Source organism: Mirounga angustirostris, unplaced genomic scaffold (assembly GCF_029215605.1).
Source record: "Mirounga angustirostris isolate CCGP_5_RB_7025 unplaced genomic scaffold, mMirAng1.0.hap1 SCAF_16, whole genome shotgun sequence".
In the NCBI taxonomy this organism is placed as follows: domain Eukaryota; kingdom Metazoa; phylum Chordata; class Mammalia; order Carnivora; family Phocidae; genus Mirounga; species Mirounga angustirostris.
The window spans coordinates 18,431,987-18,457,858 of NW_026991724.1; the positions used below are offsets into that span (position 1 = coordinate 18,431,987).

General features: G+C 56.1%; 2 protein-coding genes across 14 annotated transcripts in view; one reads left to right on the forward strand and one right to left on the reverse strand.

Moving 5' to 3' along the window:
* The first annotated feature begins 253 nt into the window (after positions 1-253).
* Positions 254-24,397, forward strand: ZDHHC1 (zinc finger DHHC-type containing 1). 7 transcript variants are annotated; one of them, XR_010408129.1, is made up of 14 exons: positions 256-542; positions 6,496-6,542; positions 7,892-8,168; positions 13,082-13,257; positions 14,822-14,923; positions 15,258-15,382; positions 15,481-15,639; positions 15,922-16,034; positions 18,819-18,979; positions 19,226-19,319; positions 19,457-19,535; positions 23,638-23,831; positions 23,947-24,100; positions 24,213-24,397. XR_010408129.1 is itself a non-coding variant. In XM_064580911.1 (13 exons), the coding sequence occupies exons 2-13, from the start codon at positions 6,496-6,498 to the stop codon at positions 21,033-21,035; spliced, it is 1,587 nt and encodes a 528-aa protein (XP_064436981.1). In that variant the 5' UTR covers positions 254-542; the 3' UTR covers positions 21,036-21,114. The 7 variants fall into 7 exon arrangements, 6 of the variants coding, with proteins under 6 accessions (XP_064436981.1, XP_064436982.1, XP_054367272.1 ...); XM_064580911.1 differs by lacking the exons at positions 23,638-23,831; positions 23,947-24,100; positions 24,213-24,397 and adding exons at positions 19,635-19,837; positions 20,985-21,114 and having other exon boundaries at positions 254-542; XM_064580912.1 differs by lacking the exons at positions 23,638-23,831; positions 23,947-24,100; positions 24,213-24,397 and adding an exon at positions 20,137-20,692 and having other exon boundaries at positions 254-542.
* Positions 21,009-25,872, reverse strand: part of LRRC36 (leucine rich repeat containing 36) — a 67,698-nt gene continuing 62,834 nt past the window's right edge. For all 7 annotated transcript variants that reach the window (XM_064580910.1, XM_064580907.1, XM_045890920.3 and 4 more), the window contains one exon: positions 21,009-21,223. In XM_064580910.1, coding sequence (XP_064436980.1) covers positions 21,009-21,223 — 215 coding nt within the window. The remainder of the gene's footprint in view (positions 21,224-25,872) is intronic.

Genomic DNA, 25,872 nt, shown 5'->3' on the forward strand with positions numbered 1-25,872 from the left:
GGGGTCTCCCTGAGAGTGGTGGTCTCGGGAGAAACTGAAGGGGGTCGCGTTTGGGACAAGTTAGGATTTCGAGAAGACAGCTGTGGAGTGAGGTGGGGGGAGTGGGTTTTCGAGGAGAAAAGTTGAGAGGGAATGGGGAAAGGGGTCGGCTGGGGTTCCGGGGGTCCCCGGTGAGCCCCGCCCCCAGCCTCGTTGCCCGCGCGAACTGACGCAGCGCGGTTTGGCCGCTGTGGGGCGCCGTAGCCCGCGCGGTTGCCAGGGGAACGGGCCCAGCGCCTGAAGAGTTCTAGCCCGCCTCGGCCTGGCCGGGCCGTGCCGCCAGCCGGCTCCAGCAGGATCCCGAGGACTCGCCGGCCCGGCCTCCGTCGCGCGGCCCGGGATGGGGCCCCGCTGCGGGCTGCGCCGCCGCCTGGTCCCGGGGATCATCTCCGCTGCGAGGGTCTGAAGTGCTGCCGCCCTGGAGGGTGGACGGCCAGGCGCGGGGGCTGAACCACTGGGTGACCTTGGCAGGGCCGATCTGGCTTGGTCGCCGCGACGCGCAGGTGAGGAGCCCCCATCGCGGTCCTCACCTGGAAGCTTGGCCTGAGCCACGGGGTTGTGGCTGTGGCTGCCCGCCGCTCGGCCATGCTCTGCGCTCACCTCGGCCTGGAGCCCGCGGCCTGGGCTCCAGGGACCCGGCAGAGCGCGGGGCTTCCTTCTAGCGTCATTAGGTTCACGTATCTGCGTTGAGCGCCTCCTGTGTGCCAGGCGCCGGGCCACGGAGGACTCCTAGAAACGGCGCGATCTCCAGAACCCACAGAGTATTAAGGGGCGGGCGGGGGGGGGGGGGGATGTGTGCTGGCGCCAGATAGAAGACTTAAGTGATTTTAGGTGGAGATAAGTGCTCTGGTGATGTAACGGAGGGGGCGGGGGTGGTGGTCAGGCAGGGTCTGCTGTAAAACGTGACTTTGAAGCTAAGACCTGAAGGTTGAAAAGAAACCAGCATTGTAAGTAGGGTAAGGGTGTTTCTGGAAGAGGGAAAAGCAAATGCAAAGGTCCTGAGACAGCAAAGTACTATTAAGGAACAGAAAGTGGGAGGGGAGCATTGAAGGGTGTAATGGGGTTTCACCTGTATCCCAGCAGGAGGAGGAAACCGTTGAAAAGCTGTGAGGAGTTTGACATTTTGAAAAGCTCACCTTGCCTCGGCTGCTGTAGGCCGCACACCAGTAAAGTAGTCGCGGGCTATCCTAATTCTGCCAGTCTAGCTGTGTCTCCTAGAAGAAGTTAGCCCCTCTGAGACCCAGTGTCTTCATCTGTGAAGGGGAGATGTTGTTCCGCATGTTGTTTATGAGAGAGAAAGTGAGAGGCCAGCCCAAGGAGACCAATGACAGAGGAGGCCTATGAGACCAGTTGGAAATGCTAGGACCTACCTCAGAGAGTTGTGAGGGTTTATAAGTGAATTCTGTCAAAGCACTTAAAGCAGTGCCCTGCACAGAAAAAGCACCCTCTAAATGCTAGTGATGGCCATGGTCACTGAAACGATGTAGGGGACCGATGATGGAGGCTTGGATTAGGGTGATGGCCGCAGAGATGGTAAGACATGCTTAATTTTTCTTATTGAAGGAGAGTTGGATTTAGAGATAGATGAAGGGTGTTCTCTGCTTTGGTGGAACTGGTGGTTCACTGTGGGAGATGGGTTTGTAAACAGATAATCACCATAACCTGCGATAAAAGCAACATTGGTGCTTAATTAGCCAGGTTTTTTTTTCCCTTTTGTTTTTCTTACTTTGTTTTGTCACAGCTTTGTTTGTAACGACTGTTTCTTGGTGGGTGTTCCTTAGGGCTTGCTCCTAAAATCATGTGAGTTGATTTCCTGGTTAAAATCAACAACCCTTGGCTCCTCTCACTGGCCTTGCTTTCACTCCATGTTGCTCCCTGCCCCCCCGCTTCTTGTCCCCTTTCCCTGGCTACACTTGAATCCCAAGCAGTTTGCAGTGGTTGCTTCAGGGGGAGAATGGCAGAGAAAATGTTTTCAGACCATGTCAACTCAGGCATGATTGGGGTTTCAAGCTTTTCTTGCTCTAGCATCAAACTTCTGCATGTTGTTTGTGTGAGGAGCCCAGCTGCATCTGAGACCAGTGACTGGAGAGGACTCTGAGAACAGCCTGAAGTTTCAATTTATTTCCTGGGCATTGTGGTGATGTGCATCCTTTAGTCAAACTAGAACCACTTCCCAGAATTTTAAGGCCAGAGACTTCTCTGGCACCTGTGGGGAATTTTAATAAAGTATTTGCCCCCAAACTTCCGTTATAAATGACTTTTCACATTGTAAAACAGTGTGCACCATGTAGCATTTTTTTCCAACTCCTGTTTAGGCTTAAATTGGGCATCTGTTAAATCTTAGTGAAAATTATTTTAAAAGCAGATCGAGGGAAGAAACCTGAAAATTTGGTTAGAAGTATCCATGGAAAATCATTCAGGTGGCAACCATAAATCCTCTAGCTTTTCTTAGCAAAAAGAAAAGATGGTTGTGAGCAAAACCATCCTGTGGTGTGCACTTTCCCTTTGGGTCCTGGAGCCATGGAAAGCTGAGCTGGCCTTTGGCTGAGGACTGGACCAAGGTCCTGCCCAGCAGCCCCTCTGGTGGTCTGGTTCCAGCTTTGACAAGACCCCCAACAACTCACAGGGAGCCCTATGGTTCTTCCTCACAGCTTTGTAGATGAACCATTCAGAATTGCTTTCGAGAGTGAGAAAGCATTGAACTAAAACCGGGCACTCTTTTTGCATGGTCGTTAGGTGGGATTTCCTTGTTTGTCAGGCGTGGTATAGGGCCCTGGAGCCCACGAGCCCATTTGGTCTGCACGGCAGCCCAGTGGGGCCAGGAGGGTAAGGGGTGACACCCCTCACTTATTTATCTGACCTAATTCTTTTTACAAAAGCCTTAAATGCACGTGGTAAAAAAAAATTTCAAATGGTGCACAGAGCAAATCTCTCTCACCGGATCCAAGTAACGCTCCTTCCCAGAGGCTGGCAGCCCCTGTGTTTGTCTGCTTGTATTTCTTTCCAGAGAGAATCTGCGCAAATAGAAACTTAAACGTCTATCCGTCCCCCTTTGTTTTTACGCAGTTGGTAGCACATTCTACAATGAACCCCACGTCTTGTTTTCCACTTCATTGTGTATCAAAGGTCATTTCATCCCTCCCCATTTTGGTGTTGTACAGCCTTTCACTGTGTGGATGTGCCCCAGTCAGTTTACATTGTTTTTGTCCCTTAGTATTACAAACAAGACTGCAGTGAATCTTTGTGTACTTTGTGACCATATGTATAAGATAAATATCTAGAAATGGAATGTCTGGGCCCAAGGGTATATGTGTTCTAAAGTTTGGTAGACATTGCCAAATTGCCTTCCAGCTAGCTTTTTTTTTTTTTTTAAGTGAGCTCTACGCCCAACATGGGGCTTGAACTCACAAACCTCAGATCAAGAGTTGCTTGCATGCTCTATTGACTGAGCCAGCCAGGTGCCCCCCGCACCCCCCCCCCCGCTAACTTTTTTGAAAGCTGAGTAAAGGAGATACCCAAAGAGGTCGCTCTGAAATTTGCCTCCAGGTTACCCAATCTGTGAGTGGCAGGGCAGGAACCAGAACCTGGCTGTGTCTCTAGGCCTACCCCTCTTGCCTGGTTCCAACCTGCCTCTCTCCGTCGGTGGCTCAGGTTCCCAGGCCCTCAGTACCCCCCAACAGCCCTGTCTCTTCTCCTCTGACCCTATCACTCTGCCCTCCCAGTTCAGTGGCCTCCGCCTACAAACCCTCTTTAGTAATTAAGTTGATTCTTTTCTGACATTCTCAGACATCTTGCAGGAATGCGGGGATGCCCGTAGCCTCTCCAGGGCTGGTACAACTCAGTCTGGTTGTTTTGACAGTGCTATTCATGAATCTCAGAACATCATTCCCCAATATTTTTTTTTTCTTTTGGTGAGAGCAGAGGTGGGCAAGAGGGAAGTGGATCAGTCATGTAACTATTCTGCAGTTCATAATGAGAACTTGAAATGTTAAGAATGTTAAGAGTTCCCTTATGTACATCAGGCATATAAATTAAGGTCCCCTAACTTTCTTTTGAAAATGCAATTTTAGAGTTTTAGCAAGTGAGTGTTAACAGGACGAGACTATTGTCATCCTGGCAATGACCTTCACCTTACTGGGACAAGGGAAGGGCCTGTACAGCCGCTCCAGCCCACCTCAGCAGCCAGGTGGGTCCTTGGCTTACCAACGTGGTGGTGACCTTTGGCCATAACACTCCATGGGGCCTCTTCCCTCTAGTCTTTCCTCCATCTCCCCCAGTTTAACTCTGTGGCTTGTTCTATGGCAGCAGAAAGACATGAAAAATCTTTCACCAAGGCTCATATACCTCTCAGAGATGCAGCTGGGGGCATTTAGGGACCTTGTGGGCTTGACCTCCATCTCCTGGACCAGTTCCTCCCAAAGCACAAGGCTGCTGGGCTGCAGCCTTCCCTGGCCTACCCTTTCCCCTCTTGCTCATGCCCTCTTCCCCACTATGACTAGAAAGCTTTGTGAAACACCCACCACCTTTGTATCATTCCCCTGCTTTAAACTTCCTGTGACTCCTGGTGGCTCTTCAGTAATACCCAAGCTTCCTTGCCTGGCCTCCTAGGCTCCTCAGGGCTCAACTCTCTCTCTGGATCTGCACCCTACACCCACACAGCCACACACACACCCCCGCCCCCCCCCCCCGCCGCACACCCTGTGTTCTGTCACACTGAATGGCTGGCCTTTGCGGGACCCGTTCACCCACCTTCCACCCAACCACGACCACTACCCTCATGTCTGTCTGGGCCCCCAGAAAGCACGAGTCTGTGTTTACATCTTCAGCGCACTCAGGGGGCTGGGCCCCCACAGTGCTGCCTGGGCCAGTGTGTGGGTGCAGTGCTCTGGCCAAGTTGTCCGGGAGCAGAGCCATGCATCTTTCAGTCTGGGCTCCTAGAGAAGTGCTGAGAAGGGAGGGACAGCCAGAGAAGTTCCTGGGTCTGGTGACAGTGCTTGGTCCCATCCCTGCTTGAGAGGCCCCATCTTGGATTCTCTCCTACCCCTCAGCCCTTTTAATCAAAGTCTTTTCGGCCAAAAGACTTAGTAGCCACCAGCCCCACAGGGGAATATGCCGTCAGTTAAGAGCTGGCCGGCCCAGGTTTTCGGGGCAGGTGACGAGCCAGCTTGCATGTCCGCTCTAGAGTGCTGCCCCGCCGCAAGGGCTTTAGGCCCAGTAGCCCCATCCCCTTGCCCACAGTCTCATACGAGTGGCACCTCCCTGGGCCAGGGGTCCCCTGGTTTGGAGTCAGAGCCACCCCCAAAGCCTCAGATGGTGAATCCTCCTGCTTCAGGTAATCGGGGAGGCAGCGGCACCTGGGGGGGGGGTGCCTGTGGCCCCTGCCAGCCCACTCCGGGCAGCGAGGACATGTCAGCCATGTGCCTCTGCTTCTTTCTTTAGAAACTTCAAGGTGTAGGGCTGCAGAGGTGTGAAGATGGCAAAAGGAAAGCTGGAATTTAGGGCTCCCAATTCATGGGTTCTCTTCCAAGTAGTTACCCTGGTGATGGTGTCACTGGAGAACTGAGGTGCAAGCCACAGGGATTTGCCCCTGAGCAGAGTCCCCCAGCTCGGCTGTTCACAGGGCTTCACCTCATGACCTTTGATTGTTTCCAGAAATCAAAGACAGATTTGCTACGTCTGGGGACATTGAAAATGAAGTGGTGCCAGCTTTTTTTTTTCTCTTCTCTTTTTCTTTTTTCAATCACCTTTGTCCGTTTGATCAAAGGTGAGATGGTTACAATGACCATCCAGTGGCCCAGCTCTCATGGCAACATGTTCCTTGGGACCCCTGGTTTAAGAAAACAGCTTCACTGCCCCCCATCCCTTTGAAAATTAGTTTCAGATGCAGCAGCCTTCCTTTGGAGAGACAGGGACAAGCCAGAGGGCTATTTTAAGGATAATTACAATATCTATCATTTAGGGAGCATTTATGTGTCAGGGCCTTACTTACAGGGTCGCTGATCTATACACAGCCCGGGTAGCCATCCCTACCCCCCGTTTTTCAGATGAAGAAACTCAGGCCACTCAGCTGGTAAGTGCCAGGACTTGAACCTTAATCTGTTTCCTCCAAAGCTGGGGCTCTTTATTCACTTTTTACTGTTTGTTATTGAAGACGAAGCAAATGACCAAGGGATTCCACCTGAGTCCCTGAGAGAAAACTAAGGTCATTCCATTTAGCTTTGAGATGAGGCTACTCAGGTGAACACGCCAGACTTGACTTGCCGGAGGCGCTGAGCCTCGGGCGGGATGAAGGGCAGTGACTGAGTGGGACTGTCCGGCAGTCAGGGTAAGAGCCAGCAGCCGGGGGCGCTGGGGCAGAGGTCTGTCTGCATGGTGGCTGTGCGGAGTGGGCCAGATGGCTTTGGGTGGACCAGGGTTCCACATCATTTACCGCACCCACATCTTCCTTTATTTCAGATGTTTTCAAGTCAGCAAGCATTTACTGAGCATCTACTATGTACAAGGTATGTTGTGGCTGCTTGGGGGAGGGGATGTGGGGAACAGGGGTAAATGAATCACCGTATTGTTGCTACCCTTAGGAGAAACTGGCGTAACAGGGGGCAGACATGAGGATGACACAGGGTTCTGAGTGGCAAAGTGACTTGCCCACTAGAGACTAAGCACGAGAGCCCCCTGACTCTGTTTGGGGCATCAGGTACAGCTTCCTGGGCTCTTAGACTGGGCTCTGAAGGTCACGTCACATTTTGCTGGGCCGAGAGGTGAGGCAGATGTGCTTGGTAGATGTGCTGAGGGGGGTCTGCCATACTTTCTGGCATCGTCAGACCCCCGGGCCCACGGGTATGGGGGCTCCTGAAAGGAGAGTCCAGCTGCCTGGGTTTTGTCGCCTGCTCTCGGCCTTCCCACCATGAGTTCTCCCCAGTGGTGGCGCTGCCTGCCCAGGCTCTAGTCCCGCTGCGGCCCGGAAGATACTGTGGGCGGGGCTCTTCCTCCTGGAATGACAGCTCGCCCTGCCTGCCTTGCTTGTAGTTCTGGCCGCCAGGCCCGTCTCAGACTGAAGGATGATGGGGTGGGGGCTGGGCGAGTGCTGCCACCTGGTGGTCAGCCTCTGCAGGAGGCCCGGCCTGCTCAGATCTCAAGTGAGTCAAAGAGCATCAGCCCACCTCTCTGTTCCCAGGGCACCAGGCTCAAATTTACCTGGAGAAACACGGTCGTTTCTGGCGCTGGAGGGAAGCAAGGAGGGATCCTCCCTTCTCTGTTGCATGCTGGCTCCTCCCCAGCCAAGAAGTCTCAGGCAGCCCTTCTGAGGCACAGGGGAGAGCGTTTAGGGTCTCCCAGTGGCCCCTGTCCTAAAGGGATTATGTGCTGGCCCAGGGACAGAGGCCAGACCCCCTTGTGTGCACCCCTACTCCCTGTTTCCCCTCGCAAAGAGTAAGGGGCCCCTCTCTGACACTTGCATTTGGGCCTCAGGACAGAGGTGACTAACAGAATCAGCATGTGTTCTCAATGCTCTGGCCTCAGCCTGATATTGTTACCAGATGAGAACATGTCTTACTGGGTTTAACTCTGATGGCTGTGGAGACAGAGCACTTCGAGTAACAGGCAGCCACACTGTGTCCTGAATAAACCCTGGCCCCTCCTACCTTGTCCTGGCGGCGGCTGGGACTAGAGCTGGCTTTGGGGCTTCGAGAAGAGCGCTCCACTACCACCCTCCCCCACGGGCTGTCTTGGCCATGCTAGGGTGCTGGTCCCCCCGCAGAGCAGCTGGGAGATGGCCTCACGTCCCAGCCTGCTCTCCCCTGCTGGAACCTGGCTGTAGGCATGGGCTTCTGGGCTCCAGCCCGGGCCTCCTCAGGCTAATGCTCTCTCTGCTTTTTCTTCCTCTGGAGATGAACATCTGCAACAAGCCCTCCAACAAGACAGCCCCTGAGAAGAGTGTGTGGACAGCGCCTGCACAGGCCCGCAGACCGTCCCCCGAGCTGCAGGGCCAGCGGTCGCGCCGGAACGGGTGGAGCTGGCCCCCTCACCCTCTCCAGATTGTGGCTTGGCTGCTGTACCTCTTCTTTGCTGTCATTGGCTTTGGGGTCCTTGTTCCCCTCCTGCCTCACCACTGGGTGCCCACTGGCTATGCTGTATCCTTGGGAAAGTGTGGGTAGTACATGGAAGGCCTGGGGCAGTGGACAGGGACATGGCAGGGGCCTGAGGCCGTGCCCCGGAGCCTCAAAGAAGGACAGACAGGCCCCTTCTCTGCCCAGGAGGACCAGTGGCCGGCCTGGCTTCCAACCCCTATTTGGCCTCTCTGCCTGATGGGGTGAGCAGATGGACCTAATGTACCTTGGAGCATTTAAAGCCCACACAGCTGGGAACCTCATCACCTGAGGTACCACAAGGGTGTCATAGAAGAAAGCCTTAAAGCTAATTACGTCCAGAGCTCGACAGGGGATAAATTAGGGAGTAATTATTCCATTTACAAAAGACTTTTTCACTTTTCAAAAAGTCATGGTAGAATTCTTTTACATACTAAGTTTCCTGGTATATTTAACATGTGGTTTTATGTACGGTCAGATAATTATGCTGTACCCGGGACTGTTTAGGAGCTCATTGGTTTTGTAAATCACTCTCTTAGGGTGAGGTTGAATTGACAAGAGGAGGGATAAAGATGCCCTGGAGGCTCCTGGGAACAGTGACAAACACAAACTTGCATGACCCTGGCGGTGTGACTGCCCTAGCCTCGGCCACAACTCCCAGGAGCAGGGGATATGGCTACAAGGCTGGGAGATTGGGGTGCAGCAGGTGGCCATGTGCCCCTGTCAAGAGGGTCCCCAGGAGAGTGTGCCCTGGTACGTGGGCTTCATGAAAATGATTTCTTGGGCTTCTTGGGGGAGGAAGGCTAGAGTGAGCTAAAGGAGGTTCGCAGGGATGAACTTGAAAGCTTTGGGCATAGAGTCAGCAGCTGAGCTTGGCCACAGCTCAGCCCTGTTGGGGCTGTACCAGGCTGAGCAGCTTCTGCCACCTCTCTGGTTCTCGGCCTCCTCCTCTCTTTGACAGGAAGAGTCCTGCCGGCTTCCCAGAGGACAAGGAACATGCAAGGGTGTGTGTGTGTGAGCACCAGAATGTGTGAGCTGGAAGGGTAAGCTTGCTGTCCTTGGTGAGTGACAAGGACAGGTGTGTGGAGAAGGACTCTAGAGAAGGTTCTTGTCCTCAGACACCAGCAACGTCCCTGGAGGGCTTCCTGGTTCACTAGGGCCCAGGGCCTCCTCATCAGCTCTGTAAATGGAAAACTGGACTTTCCCTGAGGTGACTAACAGGCCTTAGTCAGTGCTCTTAAGTAGAATGCTTCATGAAACATTCCTCCCATGATCTGGGATGGGCGTACCCCTCATCAGGATTACCTGGGTTTCTGCCACCAGGGTACCTGGGAAGGCAGGTTAATAATCACATGGTGGGAGTAAGTACAGTTAGGGCAAATGACAGTAAACAAGAGTAACAGCATTTATTGAGCACATATATGTACCAGGCACTGTGCCGTCCCCTGTATGTGGACTATGTCATTCGATCCTCATAACAATCAGTAAGGAAGGTGTTCTCCCCACTTTACTAGTGAAGAAATTGGTGCTAGGAGAGATTGACTTCCTGAGGTCACACAGCTGATACCCACTGAGGCCAGACGAGCTGCTCAGGCAAGCTGACAGTGAGGCAGTGGGACGGTTTAAGGGTTTTGTCCTCTCCACATTCATTGCTTTGGGCAATGTGGAGGCTCACAGAGCCACCCAGATCGGCACTCCCATTTCTAGGCCTGGATGCCTCTCCTTCCTTCCATCAAAGCGACCTTTCTTCTGCAGGCTTCCTCAGGGCCCCTGAGGAATGAGGTAGGCTAATGGGGTGTACCACATACCCACCTCGGGCCTGGAACTGGCCCGGGCCCTGGTGTTGCTACGAGGAGTAAGACAGGGCCCCCCCACCGGGTGCTTAGCCTCCCGCTGGAGGAAAGCCTTGTAGCTTGGAGGTGGTCACATGGTAGGTATGAGGGTGGGAGCCTTACAGCAGATTATGGGTGGAGGAGGGCCATGTAGACCCGCGTGGCTGTGTAGACGCGCGTCGCCATGGGGCCAGATGCACGCCTGACGCGCACCCGGCCTTCTCTGCGGCTGTTTCTCCAGATACCCTTGGCTCGGCCCCTTTCCTTCATCACCTGTATCCAGTCAGTCAGCAAGTCCTGTTGATGTTACCTCCTAAGTAGCTATCAAACTTGCCCTCATTCCTCCCCACTGCCGCCTGCCCCTCTGGACTAGATGACCGTTTCGTTTCCAGACAGGTCTCCCCACACACACTCTCACTTGGGCCAGTCCATCTATGTTGGTCTGTGTCCCAGCAGCCGAGCGCCCTTTAAAAATCTGAAGTTTCTCCCCAGTTTAACATCCCATGATGGCTTCTTCCTGCCTTAAGGAATGACTTTCAAGATCCTCAGGGCTCTCTGGGTTCTGGTTTGTGCCCATTTCCCCCGCCTCTTATGTTCTCTCCTCTGGGGTTCTCTGTTGTGACACCACTGGTCTTTGGCTGGAAGGCTTTTGACTCTGTCCCAACAACCAGCTAAGGCACGAGTCCAGAACTAGCAGCCCATGGGCCTGTTTGGCCTACAGATCTTTTCTTTTTTCTTTTTTTTTTAAAGATTTCATTTATTTATTTGACAGAGACAGTGAGAGGGAGAACAAGCAGGGGGAGTGGGAGAGGGAGAAGCAGGCCTCCTGCTGAGTAAGGAGCTAGATTCCAGAACCCTGGGATCATGACCTGAGCCGAAGGCAGACGCTTAACAAGTGAGCCACCCAGGTGCCCCTCTTTTCTTTTTTTTTTTTAAGTAGTCTCTGTGCCCCATGTGCAGCTTGAATTCACGACGCCAAAATCAAGAGTTGCATGCTCTACCAACTCAGCCAGCCAGGCGCCCTCAGATTTTATTTCTTTTTTTTAGGTGAGATTTTCTTTTTTAATTGGGGGAAAATTAACACACAAAAAGGGACAGTCTTAAGTGTTCCTTTGGCAGGTGTGTTTTTAGCTCACGCACAAGTTGGGGGAGGGGCAGAGGGAGAGGGACAAGCAGACTCCGTGCTGAGCACAGAGCCCTACGTGGGGCTCAATTCCAGGACCCTGAGATCGTGACCTGAGCCGAAGTCAGACACTTAACTGAGCCACCCAGGTGCCCCTGGCAGGTGTGTTTTAAAAATTATTTATTTATTGTCAGTATTTAAAAAATGAGACTTCACATAAAAATCCAGATTTCTGGTTCCTTTTGAAAAGCCAGAATTTGGTGACATGTGCCCTCATTCCTGCATGGCAGCAATGAGCTGAGCTGGAACCACACATCAGCCACCCCTCTGGCTGGGACTCTGTTTGCTCCCAGTACCCAGCCAAGCCCCTCCTATCGATTTTATACCAGGTGCCTATTGTCTGTTCCTCTCCAAGTCTCAGCTGAGATGATACTTCCTCAGGGCAGCCTTCTGGATCCCATCAGACTAGATGAGGCCATGCAGTTACTCACTTAGTCCCATGAACTTCCTTCTTTGTAATCAACCCATTATGTGATTAACATACGTATTTCCCACCTGACTGCAGGCTCCTTGGGGTGAGGGACCGAGTCTGGCTTGCTCCTGCCATTGCCCGTAGGGCCTGGTGTAAAGAAAGACCTCAGTGAACAGTTGAATGAATGAACCAAGGGGTGGGGAGGGGAAGAAGTGTTGGAGCAGGCAGGAAGCTGAATGTTTGGTAAATATTCAGTGTGTCTGAAGAGAGGCTGGAATGGTGAGGAGTAGTGGTTGGTGATACCAGGCAGTTTTGACAGGAGCTGTGGAGCTGGAGCGGAAGGGCCCTTGGCACTGAACTGAATAGGAGACCGTAGTTTGAGAGCCATTGAGAGCCCCTGTAGAAATTGAAGCAGACAAGATTTTAGGTTTAAGCTATGCAAAGCTCACTTTGGGACCAAGTGAAGGGCAGGCTCAAGGGCGCGCAGACAGGAGGAACCGTCAGGAGACTGTGGAATAACCCGGGGAAGGGGTGAAGGCCTGACCTACAGCCAGGGCCGTAGGGATGGAGAGGTTGTGATGGGCTATGGGACTCGCATTCCGCTGTGGTACAGCCCCTTAGGGCAGAGCCTTGCTCATGCAGATAGGTATGGAAGTTTGGCTGCTGGGAGGAGGAGGAAGAAGGAAAAATGAGGTTGGGCAGCTGATGGGTGGAGGATGAATGATGGAGGGATGATGTCTGCCTGGTTAGCGAGAGGATGGATGGATAGATGGCAGATGGCTGCCTGGGTAGAGTCTCTTGGTGAATTTTTACTAATTTAGACTTTGCAGCAAGTTGTCAGCATGCTTGTCCCCAGCATTTGGTCTAGTCATTGAGCAGTTGGTCCTAGAAGATCTGTGTTTCAGCTCCAGCATTAGCCATGCTGCCCCTGGCCAGGCCCTGAATATGCCAAGGCCCTCAGAACCCTGAGCCCTAGGGCTCTAAGTAGCTGGACTCCAGTCGGGGAGGTGGTGGGTGTATGAGACCCTGTCTACAAGTGAGTCTCCGTCTGGCCCAGCTGCTGAGAAAGGATGGCTGCTTCCCTCTCGGAGCTGGCTTCCCATGAAGGCAAGAGAAACAAACTTAGAACTTATATTTTGGGGCCCTCGGCCTTAGAGGATAATCTCCTTCAGTCTCACTTCATCATTTAGAATCTGAAAGTAGATCGTCTGGATTCTGAGGTCAGACCAGCCAGCACTTGGGGCAGTCCCGGAGGAGTGAGGCCAGAGCCCTGTGGTTGGGCCCCCCAGTGGCAGTAGGCAGGGGCTTGTGAGCTTTGTTACCAGATGGCTCCTCTCTTCCATCTGGGTCATGGGTATGCGGTCTGACAAGGAAGCTCTCGTGGGGCTGCAGGTAGGAGGTGGCACAGGCAGAGAGTCTCTGCATGAGGGAGTCACATGGAGGTAGCCAGCTGTTGTCGGGCTCCAGAAAGTTGGGGAGGGGAGCTTGCAGCCGGCAGAGTGCGGAGTGAGTCTTTAACCTGCTGGGCCAGTGCATGGGCGCCATCTTTGCCGGCCACCTCGTGGTTCACCTGACCGCTGTCTCCATCGATCCAGCAGATGCCAACGTGCGGGACAAGAGCTATGCAGGGCCCCTGCCCGTCTTCAACCGCAGCCAACACGCACACGTCATTGAAGATCTGCACTGCAACCTGTGCGACGTAGATGTGTGAGTGAGTGTGGGCTGAGGGTGTGTGCGGGGGCCGAGTGTGCCCCGGGAAACTGCCAGTGGGCGCTCCAGGCAGAGAGGGGCCTGCCCAGGGCTTTAGAGTTATCCTGATGCCGCAGAAGCCTCGTGTTTACACAGTCAAGAACCTTGATGGAGTGACAGAGAATTGGGTGAAGGACAAGGAGATTGGAAACAGAAGATGCGGAATGGCATTTCCAGCAGTTAAAGTAGGAAACGTCTGGCACTGCCACACACTTTTCTAATGACTAACAGTTAGTCTAGTTAGACTAACTGAAGTTAGTCTAATGAGTAACTTATTATGTGCTAAGTGCTTGTGAACAACCGTGCAGGGTGGACAGCATCTTTGTCACCTCACAGAAGAGGAAGAGCCCAGGGCCGTAAAAGGCTGAGAGGCCTGCATATGGCTATTGGGTAGCAGAGCCAGATTCACAACCCAGCCTGCCTGGCCCCCAAGCCCGGACTGTTATCCTCAGTTGCCCGTGAGGAATCTGAAGCCCAGAGAGGCCACGTGACTTCCTGCAGATCACACTGCTAGTGGGAAGGGCAGTCAGAATGTGCAGAGCCCGTACCCCCTTGGCTCTTAGGGACTGCCTCCCTAGGCCCCTCTCTCCCTTCCTGGAGCTTCCAGCCTCAGGCAGGGGATTGGGGGTGGGGGTATGGTCCAAGGCTGGCTCCACATTTCCAATCTTGAGATCTAGCAGCCTGTTGAAGGGGGTGTGTCCACAGGACAGAGTAAGAGCCGACGACGGCCTTAAGGCACTGAGGAGTTTGGTGTCACATCATCCTTTCTTTCGCCAGGCACCGGTCAGTGCATTGTTCTTTAGTGGATGCCGTGGCAGTGGCTACCCACTCCGTTCTCTTCTGGGGGAAGGGGTTGCAGCTCACTCCTCCACACCCCGTTGGGCTTGCATTCCTAATGTGGCCTCACCTTATCTGAGCCCCTGCAGCAAACTGCTCACCTAGATGTCAGCTTGCTCCTCTTCCTTTGGCTCCCTTTGGGTAGCCCAGACAGACTGCGGTTTTCTGGAAGAATGCCAGTAAAATTCCCATAGACTGGCGGGGAAACAGGGACTCAAAAAATGGAGATGTCAGAGAAACCAATGCAGGCCCTAGACCCAGCAGCCTTGCTCTCTTCTCCCTGGTCGCACGCGTGCATCGTCTCCTGGCGCGGCGCAGGGGTCGTTGCTTGGAAAGGAAGCCCCATTTCCGCTTCATACCACCATCATGCAGGTGCGCAATCCTAGAGTGTTTCGGAAAGTGTGATGGCTCCCAAGCCCTCCTTCCTGGAGCCTCCGAGGCCCCTGGCCCTTCAGAAGCGAGGCCTCCTGTGGCTGCTCTGCTTCGCAGCGCCGCCAGAGGGCGTGCGCGCTCCCCGTCGCCGCCTCCGCCGTGGAGCCCAGGGCCTGGTGGGTAACTCGCTCCAGGTGCGGCGTCCGCGTGGCTGGTGCCTCCGCCGCCGACTCCGCTGCCCTGCGAGCTGCCCCCGGGGAAGTGCGGGAAAAGCTAGCCAAGTGCGTTGTGCCCCTTCCACCCCTTCCCGCAGGAGCGCTCGCTCCAAGCACTGCAGCGCCTGCAACAAGTGCGTGTGCGGTTTTGACCACCACTGCAAGTGGCTCAACAACTGCGTGGGCGAGAGGAACTACCGGTGAGAGCGGGCCGCGGGCCGCACCTTTGCCTGGGGATGCGTGGGTGTGAGTGTGAGCCAGGGACCCTGAGCCTGCCTGGGGCGGGGCGGGGCTGGTCTGAGGGTGGTGCTCCTGGTGGCTGCTGCCCGGGACTGCTGAGGGCAGGTTTGGGGTCTTCTTCCTGCTGGGGCGGCCGCCCAGGTTAATCTCTGCCCAAGCCACTGACTGCGTGAGGAGTTCGGGCTGTGGGGTCAGAGGCCTGGGTCCCCGTCCCATCCACGGGCCCTTCCGAGTTCTGGGCCCTTACCCAGCTGGAGCACCTGGGTGCTGACAGCTGCCCACGGCTGGGCCCAGGCTCTTTCTACACAGTGTGGCATCTGCCTTACTGGGTGTCCTGCTCCTCGTGCTGGTGGCCACGTATGTCTTTGTGGAGTTCTTTGTCAACCCCATGCGGCTGCGCACCAATCACCACTTTGAAGGTCAGTTCCAGCTCCAGGCCCACTCGCACCCTCCAACCCTGGGCCTGTTCTCGGGGCTGGTCATAGCCCCAGATGAGCGGTCTGCCTGTGCCTTGCAGTGCTGAAGAATCACACAGATGTGTGGTTTGTGTTCCTGCCCGCTGCCCCTGTGGAGACACAGGCTCCTGCCATCCTGGCCCTGGCCGCGCTGCTCATCCTTCTGGGCCTGCTTTCCACAGCCCTGCTGGGCCACCTGTTCTGCTTCCACATTTACCTCAGTAAGTCCCTCCCCACCCGCGCCCCAGCACACACACGCACATGCACACTCACACACCTACACGTGCCTCGCAGGGGATGGGGGTCCTTGGGCCACAGGGAGGTCCCAGTTGTGCTGCAGATGCCCGAAACCATGCTCTTCTCAGTCCTGGCTTTCTGGTCTCACTTCATGGGTTAGTGTATTTGGGGACAGTGCTTTCAGGCTGGGGCTGGGCACCCTCCCTTACCTTCTGAACTCTAGGACCCCCTTTCCACTGCACTGAGCCCTCTCCTCACCCCCTCAGTGTGGCACAAGCTCACCACCTATGAGTACATCGTGCAGCATCGCCTGCCACAGGAGGCAAAGGGGGCCCACAGGGAGCTCGAGTCCTGTCCCCCCAAGATGCGGCCCATTCAGGTATAGAAGTGGCTCAGAGGGCTAAGGGGGTGGGTGATGGGGCCTGGGTGTGGGAGGGGTGGTGGGCTGTGTAGCAAGCCCCAGTGATGAGACAGGGCAAAGGGAAGCAGGCCTGGAACCGCAGCTGGAGTAGGGGATGCTGGAGGCAATAGGAGCGAGGCCAAGCCTATACTCAGCACGTATCTGCTTCTCAAGTGTGGGCACAGCCAGAGGGAGCCCTGTGTTTCCCTGACCCCGTGTACGCTCCTGTCCAGGCTCCAAGCATGTGCTGGAGGGCATGGAATGTGGCAGCCTGAAAGTGGGCAGGTTGGGGCTGCAGAAGAGAGAGGGGTGGACCAGTGCATAGGTCGCTAGGATGGAGCCATCAGTTCTCTCCCCTCGTGATCCTGAGCCCTTATACCCATTACCCTATTTAATCTTTAAAAGAGCCCGTGAGGCAGGTAATGTAACTGTACCCATGTTGCAGATGAGCCTATTGAGGCCAAGAAGGCTTAAACAAGCTGGGTCTGGGAAGAGTTAAAGTCCTTACCCTCTGCAGCAGGAACCCCCCAGCCCAGCTGCTGACCAGCCTATCCCCGTTCCCACGCCCCGTGGCTTCCTGAGGTCAGCGGCTGGGGGTGGGCGTGGTCCACTTCTTGGAGCCCGCAGGGACTGCGAGGGCAGGGGGCCCAGGCGGGCCTTGCTGGGAAGGCTGAACTCTGGACCCCAAGTCCTCATGGCAACTAGACACAAACACAGGCTGGTGGGTGGATCGGGAGAAGGCTTGGGACCCCGCCTCTCCTGTTGTCACTGCCAGGGGCGGGCCAGGCTGCAAGGCCTGGGAGGCCTGGGGGAATGCTGACTTTTGGTGGCAGCGCCCCGCCACACCACCGTGTACAGAGATTGGTGCCTGGCACAGAACGCGTGTAAGTGCAGTGGCAGCCACCCTGGGGGTGGGCGGCTTCTCCATGCCCACTTCACAGAGGAGACAGCCTCAGAGATGTAGGCAGGAGACCTTCTCAGGCCTCACAGTCAGTACCCATGGAGGCAGGGCTGGCCCTAGGATGCTTAGACTAGGGGGCTCTTGGCCCCTGCCCTGTAGCCACTGCCTGCCTGGGCTCTGGAGTCAGGTGTGGCAGCAAGAGCAGCAAGGGCAGGAAATATCGTCTGCACATGACCTGAGGGAGGCTTCCGGGGCGGGGGGGAGGGATGTGCTTGTCCCACTGCAGAGAGGACAGTGCTGAGGCCGAGAGGTACCATTTGCTGCGCAGGCGTGTGCACATTGTGAAGGTCTCTGTGGGAGGATCCCAGGGGGCTTTGAGTGGGGAAACCCCGCTGTACCCTCAGACCTCTCCAGCTGCCTAGGGCCTGGCTCCTGTCTCATCTTGGCCCCTCAGGCTTCTGGGACCATCCTCTGGTGCTGCTTCTCCCACCCCTCCTGCCCCACCCCCCCTTCTGGAGCCCAGGGGCACTAGGGTAGGCTTTGCCCCTTTCTGCTGGGCACTGGAGGGGTGCTGACTCCACACTGGGGAAGAGGAAGGATGTGGGGTACAGATTACCTGGAGGTCCTAGCCATTACCTTGAGGTCCCAGTTCTCACGACTGGCCTCTGACCCCTTCTTTTCCAGTGTTCCTCTGCTGAGGCTGTCACCCCCACACTGCTTTCCAGAGGGCTAGCCTGGGCATTGGTTGGGCATGAATCTCCGTATCTGTGCAGCCAGCCTGGGGCCGGCTGGGCTCTGTCCCCCAGATCTGCCAGGGCCCTGAAGGCAGCCTCCCCACCCCCACCCTGAGCAGGAATGCGGGAGGGGCCCCACTCTGGAGCCGTTGCCCCCAAACATAGGCTTGTTTTAGAGACAGCGTTGCTGTTAACAGTGTCATCTCTGCATTAGTCAGGACGCCTGGGTCTCCATGGAAACGACTTCGGAGCGGGTGACAGCTGTCCGGGTGCCCTCCCCCACCCGGTGGGGGCGGGGCATCGTTGTACTGGCTCTGCCCTATACCCTCCATACCTGGGTTGGCTTTTTCCTAGCTTTTGTCTCCTCATCTGCAGTCCTCATGGGCGTCCTGTGTCCTGGGTGGCAGCCCAACCCACTTCTGTGACCTCCTGGCCTCAGGTCCCTGCGCTTTCAGGGGTTGGGTCTGCCACTCCCAGTGTGGCTGTGAGGATCAGTGACTAAAGTAGACACAGAACTTGCCTATAAGCCTGATCCCAAATGGGGCTGTGGAGCTGTTTTTCCCCCTACCTCTTACTGCCTCCTCTTTTGAGGAGTTGAGTCCTCAAGGTACCAGCCACAGTCTTGGCTACCTGGGGGGTGGGTGGGCAGCTTCTCCATCCCCACTTCACAGAGGAGACAGCCTCAGAGATGTAGGCAGGAGACTTTCTCAGGCCTCATAGTCAGTACCCATGGAGGCAGGGCTGGCCCTAGGATGCTTAGACTAGAGGGCTCTTGGCCCCTGCCCTGTAAAAATCAGTTCAGAGACTGGAACCCTGGGAAAAGAGAGGAACAGGAGAGGGTTGCTCTGAGAGCCTCTTCCCCACCACCCACCTTGGCCAGAGCAGACTGGGTGCATTGGACCTATGAGGCTAGGGGCTTCCTGGAGGAGGAGTTTGACTAGATGAAGTAGGGAAGTTGGTGGGGATGGGGTAAGGTCCAAAAATGGGTGTTTTAAGCCTTGGCCTACAGAGGGATTTTCCCAGCATAGCTGGGAAGCTTGGAGGACAGTCATAGACCTCTGCACCCAGACTTCCCACAGAGACCAGTGAGAAGGGGGTGTTCTGTATAGGATGGGGTATTGTATACAGGATGGAGTAGGCTCAGGACCCAGAAGGCCTTGGATCCACACCTGGCCCCCCAGCCTCCCTGACCCCCACCTTCCCCAGGAGATGGAGTTCTACATGCGGACCTTCAGCCACGTGCGCCCAGAACCCCCTGGCCAGGCCAGGCCTGCCACAGTGAATGCCAAGTGAGTGCAAGCTGGGCATGTTCCACCTGGACATCTCTCATTGGCATGGCAGGGACATCCAAGGTGGGAGAAAGGGGGTAGGCCAAGGCCACAGTATTTAGGTCTGGGTCCAGCCTGGCATACCCTTGGACAAATCAATGCCCCTTTCTGTGTACTAGGAAGGGAGGCTTATTTCAGGACCTCCAGTGGGGTGGGATTTGAGGGAACAGTGGCCATCCAGCGATTACCCTTCCACTTCCCCCTCAGTCTTTCCCAGTTCTTTGCCACCCGAGGCCAAGTGGAACCCCCACCGCCCTCCTCCCCAGAGACTCAGGCTCTGCCCCCTCGGATCCGACCCCAGGTAAGAGGGACTTTGCTGGCCTCCTTGCCCAGGAGGAAGGGGTTGGAAAGAAGCCTCTACCCTGCCCCACTCCTCTGCTTCTTTGGGCTATGTGCGGTCTAGGGAAGGGGCACTCAGCTTCTCCCCTCTCTCTCCAGAAAAAGAGGAAGCGGCGGGTGTATAAGGTGCCAACCTCTGGGACCTTGGACCCTGAATCGCCGCTGCCCAGGCTGCCGGGTGAGTGTCTCTTCCTGACTGCATCCTGAGCTCTGAGGGAAAGGTAGGGACCCGAGAGTGTCACAGCCCCCAGTTTCACATTGTCCTCCATCTCCGCAGTGCCCCGGGCCCCAGGCCGCAGCTCCAGCTCGGCATCGGACTCTGCGGGCGCCAGCCCAGTGCACGCCGCTGGGCCTGCAGGCACCTACCACTCGGTGTCAGCCGAGTCCGTGGACGAGATTCCAGTGGCCCAGACGCGCCTGGGCAGCGCCTCCCTGGCCGCCCCAGGGGGCAGGGGCCGAGAGACCGGGCTGGCGCTGCAGGTGCGTGCGCCCGCGGTTTTCGTGAGCCCGAGCAGCGGCGAGCCCGGGGCGCGGGGCGGCCCGGAGGCTGGCCTGGCTTAGTTGGGTGGAGAGGCAGGAGGGCCAAGGAGGAGCGGCCAGCCGGATTCTCTATGCAACACCCCCACCCTCGCCGCACCGAGTGCACTTTAGGAGCCCCTGCGGTCGGCGGGATGGGATCCCTTCCCCCAAGACTCAGCAATACCCGCCCCACCGGCCAGGATGCTCCAATAAACTTTTTTTTTTTTTTTTTTTTTTTTTTAATGCTTTTGCGGACTTAGTGCATACTTTCTTAATGGCAAGGGCCACAGGCCATCCTGGAGCTGGACCATTGTCAGTCGGCCTAGGGGTGGGGTGGGAGGGGCTCGGACATTGAGTCACCACCCAGATTGTCATATGGAAAGATACACGTGGACCGAAGACGCTCAGGTACAGGGCTTCTGGTTGTGAAAAGTCCTTGGAAGGCTGCCTGGAGGAGGTTGTTTTTCTTGAAGATGGTTTATACTTGAGGGAAAATAGGCTTTGAGATCCGGAGGCAGCAGCAGGAGCAGACACTGCGAGGCCGACACCGGGGTAGAATGGGAATAAAGGAGTACGCGGACCCCAGAGGTCCTGGAACTTTTTCCTGCAGTTGGGATGGCGGTCGGTGTACCAGGACTCTGGGACTGGGCACACGTGATTCGCCCATTGTTCCCTCCTGCTCCCACAGTGCTCCCGAGTTGCGGCCTGGGGATGCCAAACGTTAATTGGAAAGCTGTGGTCTTGAGCCAGCTTTAGACCCCACTGTCATTGAGGGAAGGGACTTCTCCCCACCCCAACTCCCCCCGCCCCACCTCCCTCCCACCCCGCCCGCTCCTTTGGTTGCGGCTCTGGAAAGCTTCATCTCCCCCGTGGAGGTGGGGGCCTGCTTTGAACTTTGGGCGAAGCCCCGGAGGAGGCTGTTTTCTTAGTAGGGGGTTTATCCGAGGACGTCCAGAGCTGCAGAGGGCCTGTCTCCCCCAGCGCGAAGGCCACGGAGCTGCCCTGGGAGCTGCGGGATAAGGCTTTAGCAGTAGCTCCGCCCCCGCGGAGGGGGCGGGGTCCTGTGGGTGGGGCCAGCGTGACCTTGGTCATTCTCCCGCCGAGGCAGCCCTGGGGGTGGGACTCGCTGTCTCTATGGAGACCGAGAAACAGGGGATAATACGGCGGAACCGCCCGGGCTGCAGTCCCGCCCCGAAGCCGGCAGGGAGCAGAGCTTTGGAGCCGCCTGGTCTCCCGCGTCTGTCGGTCCGTTCTTGCGTCCTTCTGTCCATCGAACACGCACTGCAGAAACAGCCACGAAGTAGAAGCAGGTAAGAGACGCGGGCGCCGACCACCCTAATCCGTATCCTGCATGATAAGGAAGGGGGTGGGGTGGGAGCGCTCTGGAAGGGGTTCCAGCCCCCGATGGTACCGAGCCAACTGAGCGGCCCTGTCCTGGGCCCCAGGCGTTCCTCCCCCACCTCCTCGCCCGGCTGATTGATGACTCCAGCTGTCCCAGTGGGAGCCAGCGGGTGGCCCCAGTTCTTGGGCGTGGCTGCTGCATCCTTGGCCTGCAGACTCCTGGGACTGCAGACTCCTGGGGCTGCGGCCTGCGACCTGGTTCCACCTGATTAGTACCAAGAATCCTTCCCACAGACAAGAGCGAGCACTGGAGGCAGAAGCCTGCCAGTCACCTGGGACAAGCATCTGTGTCCCACAAGCTCCCCCAGACTTTACCCTTGGGCGGGGTCTCTGGATCCCTGGTGGGAGACTGCAGTGTAGAGAGAGGGAAGGGGAGTGCTGTGTGGACTGCGATTGTGGGCTGACAGGGTCATTACAATGTAGGGGCTGTGGGGATGCCAGTACCAGAAATTGCAACTTCGGGATGGGTGAGGATGGTCGCTGGGAGAGGGTTTTCAGTGTTAAGGCCAGTGGTAAATGTAAAGGGGGTGTAGTTCTGTAGGGGCCCAGGCTGTGGTCACTGGAAGCCTTAGGATAAAAGACAGAGGTAGATGATGTTTGCTGAGGACATGACTGAGGGTGTGGTCAGGAGGCTGCAGTGGAGATGCAGAGTGTGCTCAGAGTGTCTTAACATGGGGGCTCTCAGCGTAGTACCTGGGAGTCTGGAAGTGCAAGTCTGTGGATGTGGGCACCTGGGGGGCTTCAGAGCAGGGCTGAGCATGAGGCCAGAAAACTGGGTATGTGGACAAGGGTGGGTCTGAGGATGTGGTTGGAGGCTACAGGTGTATGGAGAACGGGGTGAGTAGTGAAGCTCTGGTTAGGGGGCTCAGTAAGAGCTGTGGGTATGTGGATGGGGGTCCTCATCCCAGGACTGGGGTGTGTGTGGATGGAGGCAGCTGCAGCGGAGGGCTGAAGGTGTGGTCAAGGAGGCCTCATTACTGGGCTGTGTTACATGGAGGGAGTTTCAGTGTAGGGCTGTAGGTGTGGTCAGGGGACTGCAGGGGGCCTGTGAGGGTGTAGGAGGGACATTTTAGTGCAGGGCTGAGGGTATTATTGGTGGGTTTCTGTACAGAGCTCTTACTAGATATGTGGGGGTGGGTGCTCAGGTAATGGTCCAGGCCCTCAGTCCCAGGGCTGGTTAAGGGTGTGGTCAGGGGAATAAGGCCGAGAATGTTGAGAGCCAGGGCTGAGTACATTCAGCTGTGGGGCTGTGGACTGGTGTGACGGTGCTCAGGGTGTGGCCAGGGGCTTCCATGGAAGACTGAAGGTGTAGACACTGGGGAAGTATGCCACAATGTAGGGTGTAGGTGTGAGCATTACAGGACCAAGACCATTGTTCCAGTCACCAGTATGCCTCTGGGGGCTCATAACTTTACAACCCCTACCCGTGCTAGTCCCCAAATCGCCTGCTCTTCCTAAACTCTACAGACTGGGAGGTTACAGCGCCAAATGCATGGCAAGGGGCCAGGTGGCCACGGTTGTGCCCCAGGCGCTGGGAGTGCTGGTGTGCCGCACCCGTGGGCCCCAGTTCCCTAGCCCAGCCCAGCCCAGCAGCACTGGGAGCTTCTCTCTCAGCCGCCCTGACACCATCCTGCCCTTAGCAACATTCTCCAAGTAGCACTACCCTCCCTTAGCAACTGTCTCCAGGCTTCACAAACTGTGGCCAGGCCAGCCCCAAACTCCTGCTCCCCTCGTGTTTTTGTTTAACAGCAAATAGTAACAAGGTCCTGGCTGGGCCAGCTGCACCCCTGCCTAAGGCATGCACCCCTGCTCATGCTTTGGCTCCCTTCTCAGCCTGGGCTGGGTCTTGCTGGGTCCTGATGCCCCTGACAGAGACCCTGTCCTCACTAAATACCTGTCCAACAGCAGCCTGGCCTGGCCCTGACCTAGCTTGGCATGGAACTCCCAGGGAGGGGGGCCAACCCTGCCACCCTCACTTCCACCCAAGCAGGTCTTGTGCCAGGGCCAGACAAAGCCATGGCCCCAGCTGCTGACCTCAGTTTTTCTGGACAGTGCCACTCTGTCCCCAGCCTGGTGTGGGTATCATGATTTCATCTTAACTCCACTCTAAGCCAGGGCTGGCATTAAGTGACAGCACCTTTCCTCTCGGGGCTCTGGGGTCCAAGGACACACTCGGTGCTGGCCCCTCTCTCCAGGGAGCTCCATCTCGTTCTGAGGGTATATGGCATAAGTGCCCATAACTCAGAACTTGGTAGGTTTTGAGGTAGCAAGTTTTGAGGTAGAGGCAGTGATGTTCTGTGCCTTGGGGAGGGGATGGGCAGCTTGGCTGCGAGGTGACTGAGGTGGGTCCCCCCCTGCAGGGTGGCATGGCAACGAGCACAGATGTGGCTGGGCTGGAGGAAAGCTTCCGCAAATTTGCCATCCATGGTGACCCCAAGGCCAGTGGGCAAGAGATGAATGGCAAGAACTGGGCCAAGCTGTGCAAGGACTGCAAGGTGGCTGACGGAAAGGCCGTGACAGGGACGGATGTTGACATCGTCTTCTCCAAAGTCAAGTGAGCCCCAGGCAGTCCTTGCTTCTGATGTTCCCAGAAGGTGGGGAACTGGGGGGCTGGAACCAGGGAAGACATGGAGAAGGGGGAAAACTCATGGTGCCCACATACCTGGCAGGGGAAAGTCTGCTCGGGTTATCAACTATGAGGAGTTCAAGAAGGCCCTAGAAGAGCTGGCAATGAAGCGATTCAAAGGGAAGAGTAAGGAGGAAGCCTTTGATGCTATCTGCCATCTGGTGGCAGGCAAGGAACCGGCCAATGTGGGCGTCACCGTAAGTACCCTGGCTGGTCTTGGGTGGCCACTGAGGGGGATGTAGGGAATTACGGCTGGGGGAGGAAGGCTGGGCTCCCTAACCAGGCCTCCCTGGAACTCTATCCAAACAGAAAGCAAAGACCGGAGGTGCTGTGGAACGGCTGACCGACACCAGCAAGTACACAGGCTCCCACAAGGAGCGCTTCGATGAGAGCGGCAAGGGCAAGGGCATTGCTGGGCGTCAGGACATCCTGGATGACAGCGGCTATGTGAGTGCCTACAAGAATGCAGGCACCTATGATGCTAAGGTGAAGAAGTGAGGCCTGGGAAGGCCCCCAGTGTGGCTGCCCCCAGCAGAGCCTCAGGCCTGGTCCTAAAGGGCACGTGGAGCAAGAGAGCCCTGTCCCCTCCCTGCTGGACCTACCACCCAGTGCTTTCTGCCCAGCTCCACAGGGCCAGCCCACCAGGCCTCTCACCCAGACTGCTCTGCGTCCCCTTCCCCTTTCCTCCCTGACTTCTGGCTGGCTGGGGAGAGTCTGTGCCTACAGCCCCACTGCCCCACCCTAGCCCCGGGCATGGCTAACCCCTGCGTGCTTGCCTCATATTTAAGCTGCTGCTCTGGCCAAGTGCCAAATTCTTACCCAGACCTCAATAAAGACACCTTTTGTACCAATATGGCCTGGTCAGGTTTATAATAATGGGGTTAATGACATTCACACCCTGCTGACCTCTGTGTTACCACTCACTTGCATGTCACTCTCTGCTGATCATTACACTGGTAACCCTGCCCAGAAAAAGACACACACCAGGCCCCTTCCATTAGCCCAGAGCCAGACTGCCTGGGGCTGCTCCTTAGGGAAATCTAAGGTCTCTCACCTCAGCCCTGACCCATAGTCCTAACATCACAGCTTGCCATCCTATTAGGGTTCAGTCTTGGCCTCTCCAGGAAAGAGGAATGAGACAGCAGACTAGGCCTGGGCCAGGTGTTGGGGAGCGCCCAGTGCCAGGCCTCAGGTCTATGCCTGCTGACAGGTCCCCACCTCAATGGGGCTACCAAAGTTAGGCATTCCGGGGTCTAGCTCAGAAGGTCAGAAAATGCAAGACCAGTAAGAATGTTAGAGAGTAGATCGTCCAACTCCCTAATTTTATAGCTGAGGGGGCTTCTACAGAATAAAGCCCAGAACCATGCCTCTTCCCCCAGGCCAGGCTTTTTCTAACAGCAAGCCCCAATACTGATTTCCAAAAACGGGGCTGGATGGCCAGTGATAGAGCCTGCCACCCAACACCAGCCTTTGGCATGTGAACAGGGTGTCCAACAGTGAAGGGGCTTCTGTTTCCCTCCCATTTGTTCAACATCCCAGGTTGGGAGGAGGGAGGGGAAATCTCTGGTCCCTGAGGACTCCTGGAAGTTTCCAGATCAACCCAGATCAACCTTTTTTCTTCTCTGAGGCTCTGGGTGTTAGGCCATAGCTATTCCCAAACCCAAGGCTTTGAGGCGAACTCTCCTTCCTTCCTGCGGACAAGCAGGCTGGATGGGAATTAGTGCCTGCCCAGGAGAGGGCAATTACCAAGGGTACCAGAAAAGGCTTAACAGATACATACTCACAAATGCTTTTTTTTTTCCTGATGTGGATAAGGCAGCAAAGCAGTACAGCTGTTTATTCCCTCATCCCAGACTGTTCTGGGATGTTCCTGCGCCAGGTATGCCCAGAGTCCCTTGAGCCCAACCCTATTTGGAGTGGGGATGGAGAGGAATAGTATGGCTTGGGGCAGGGACACTGGGGAGATGAG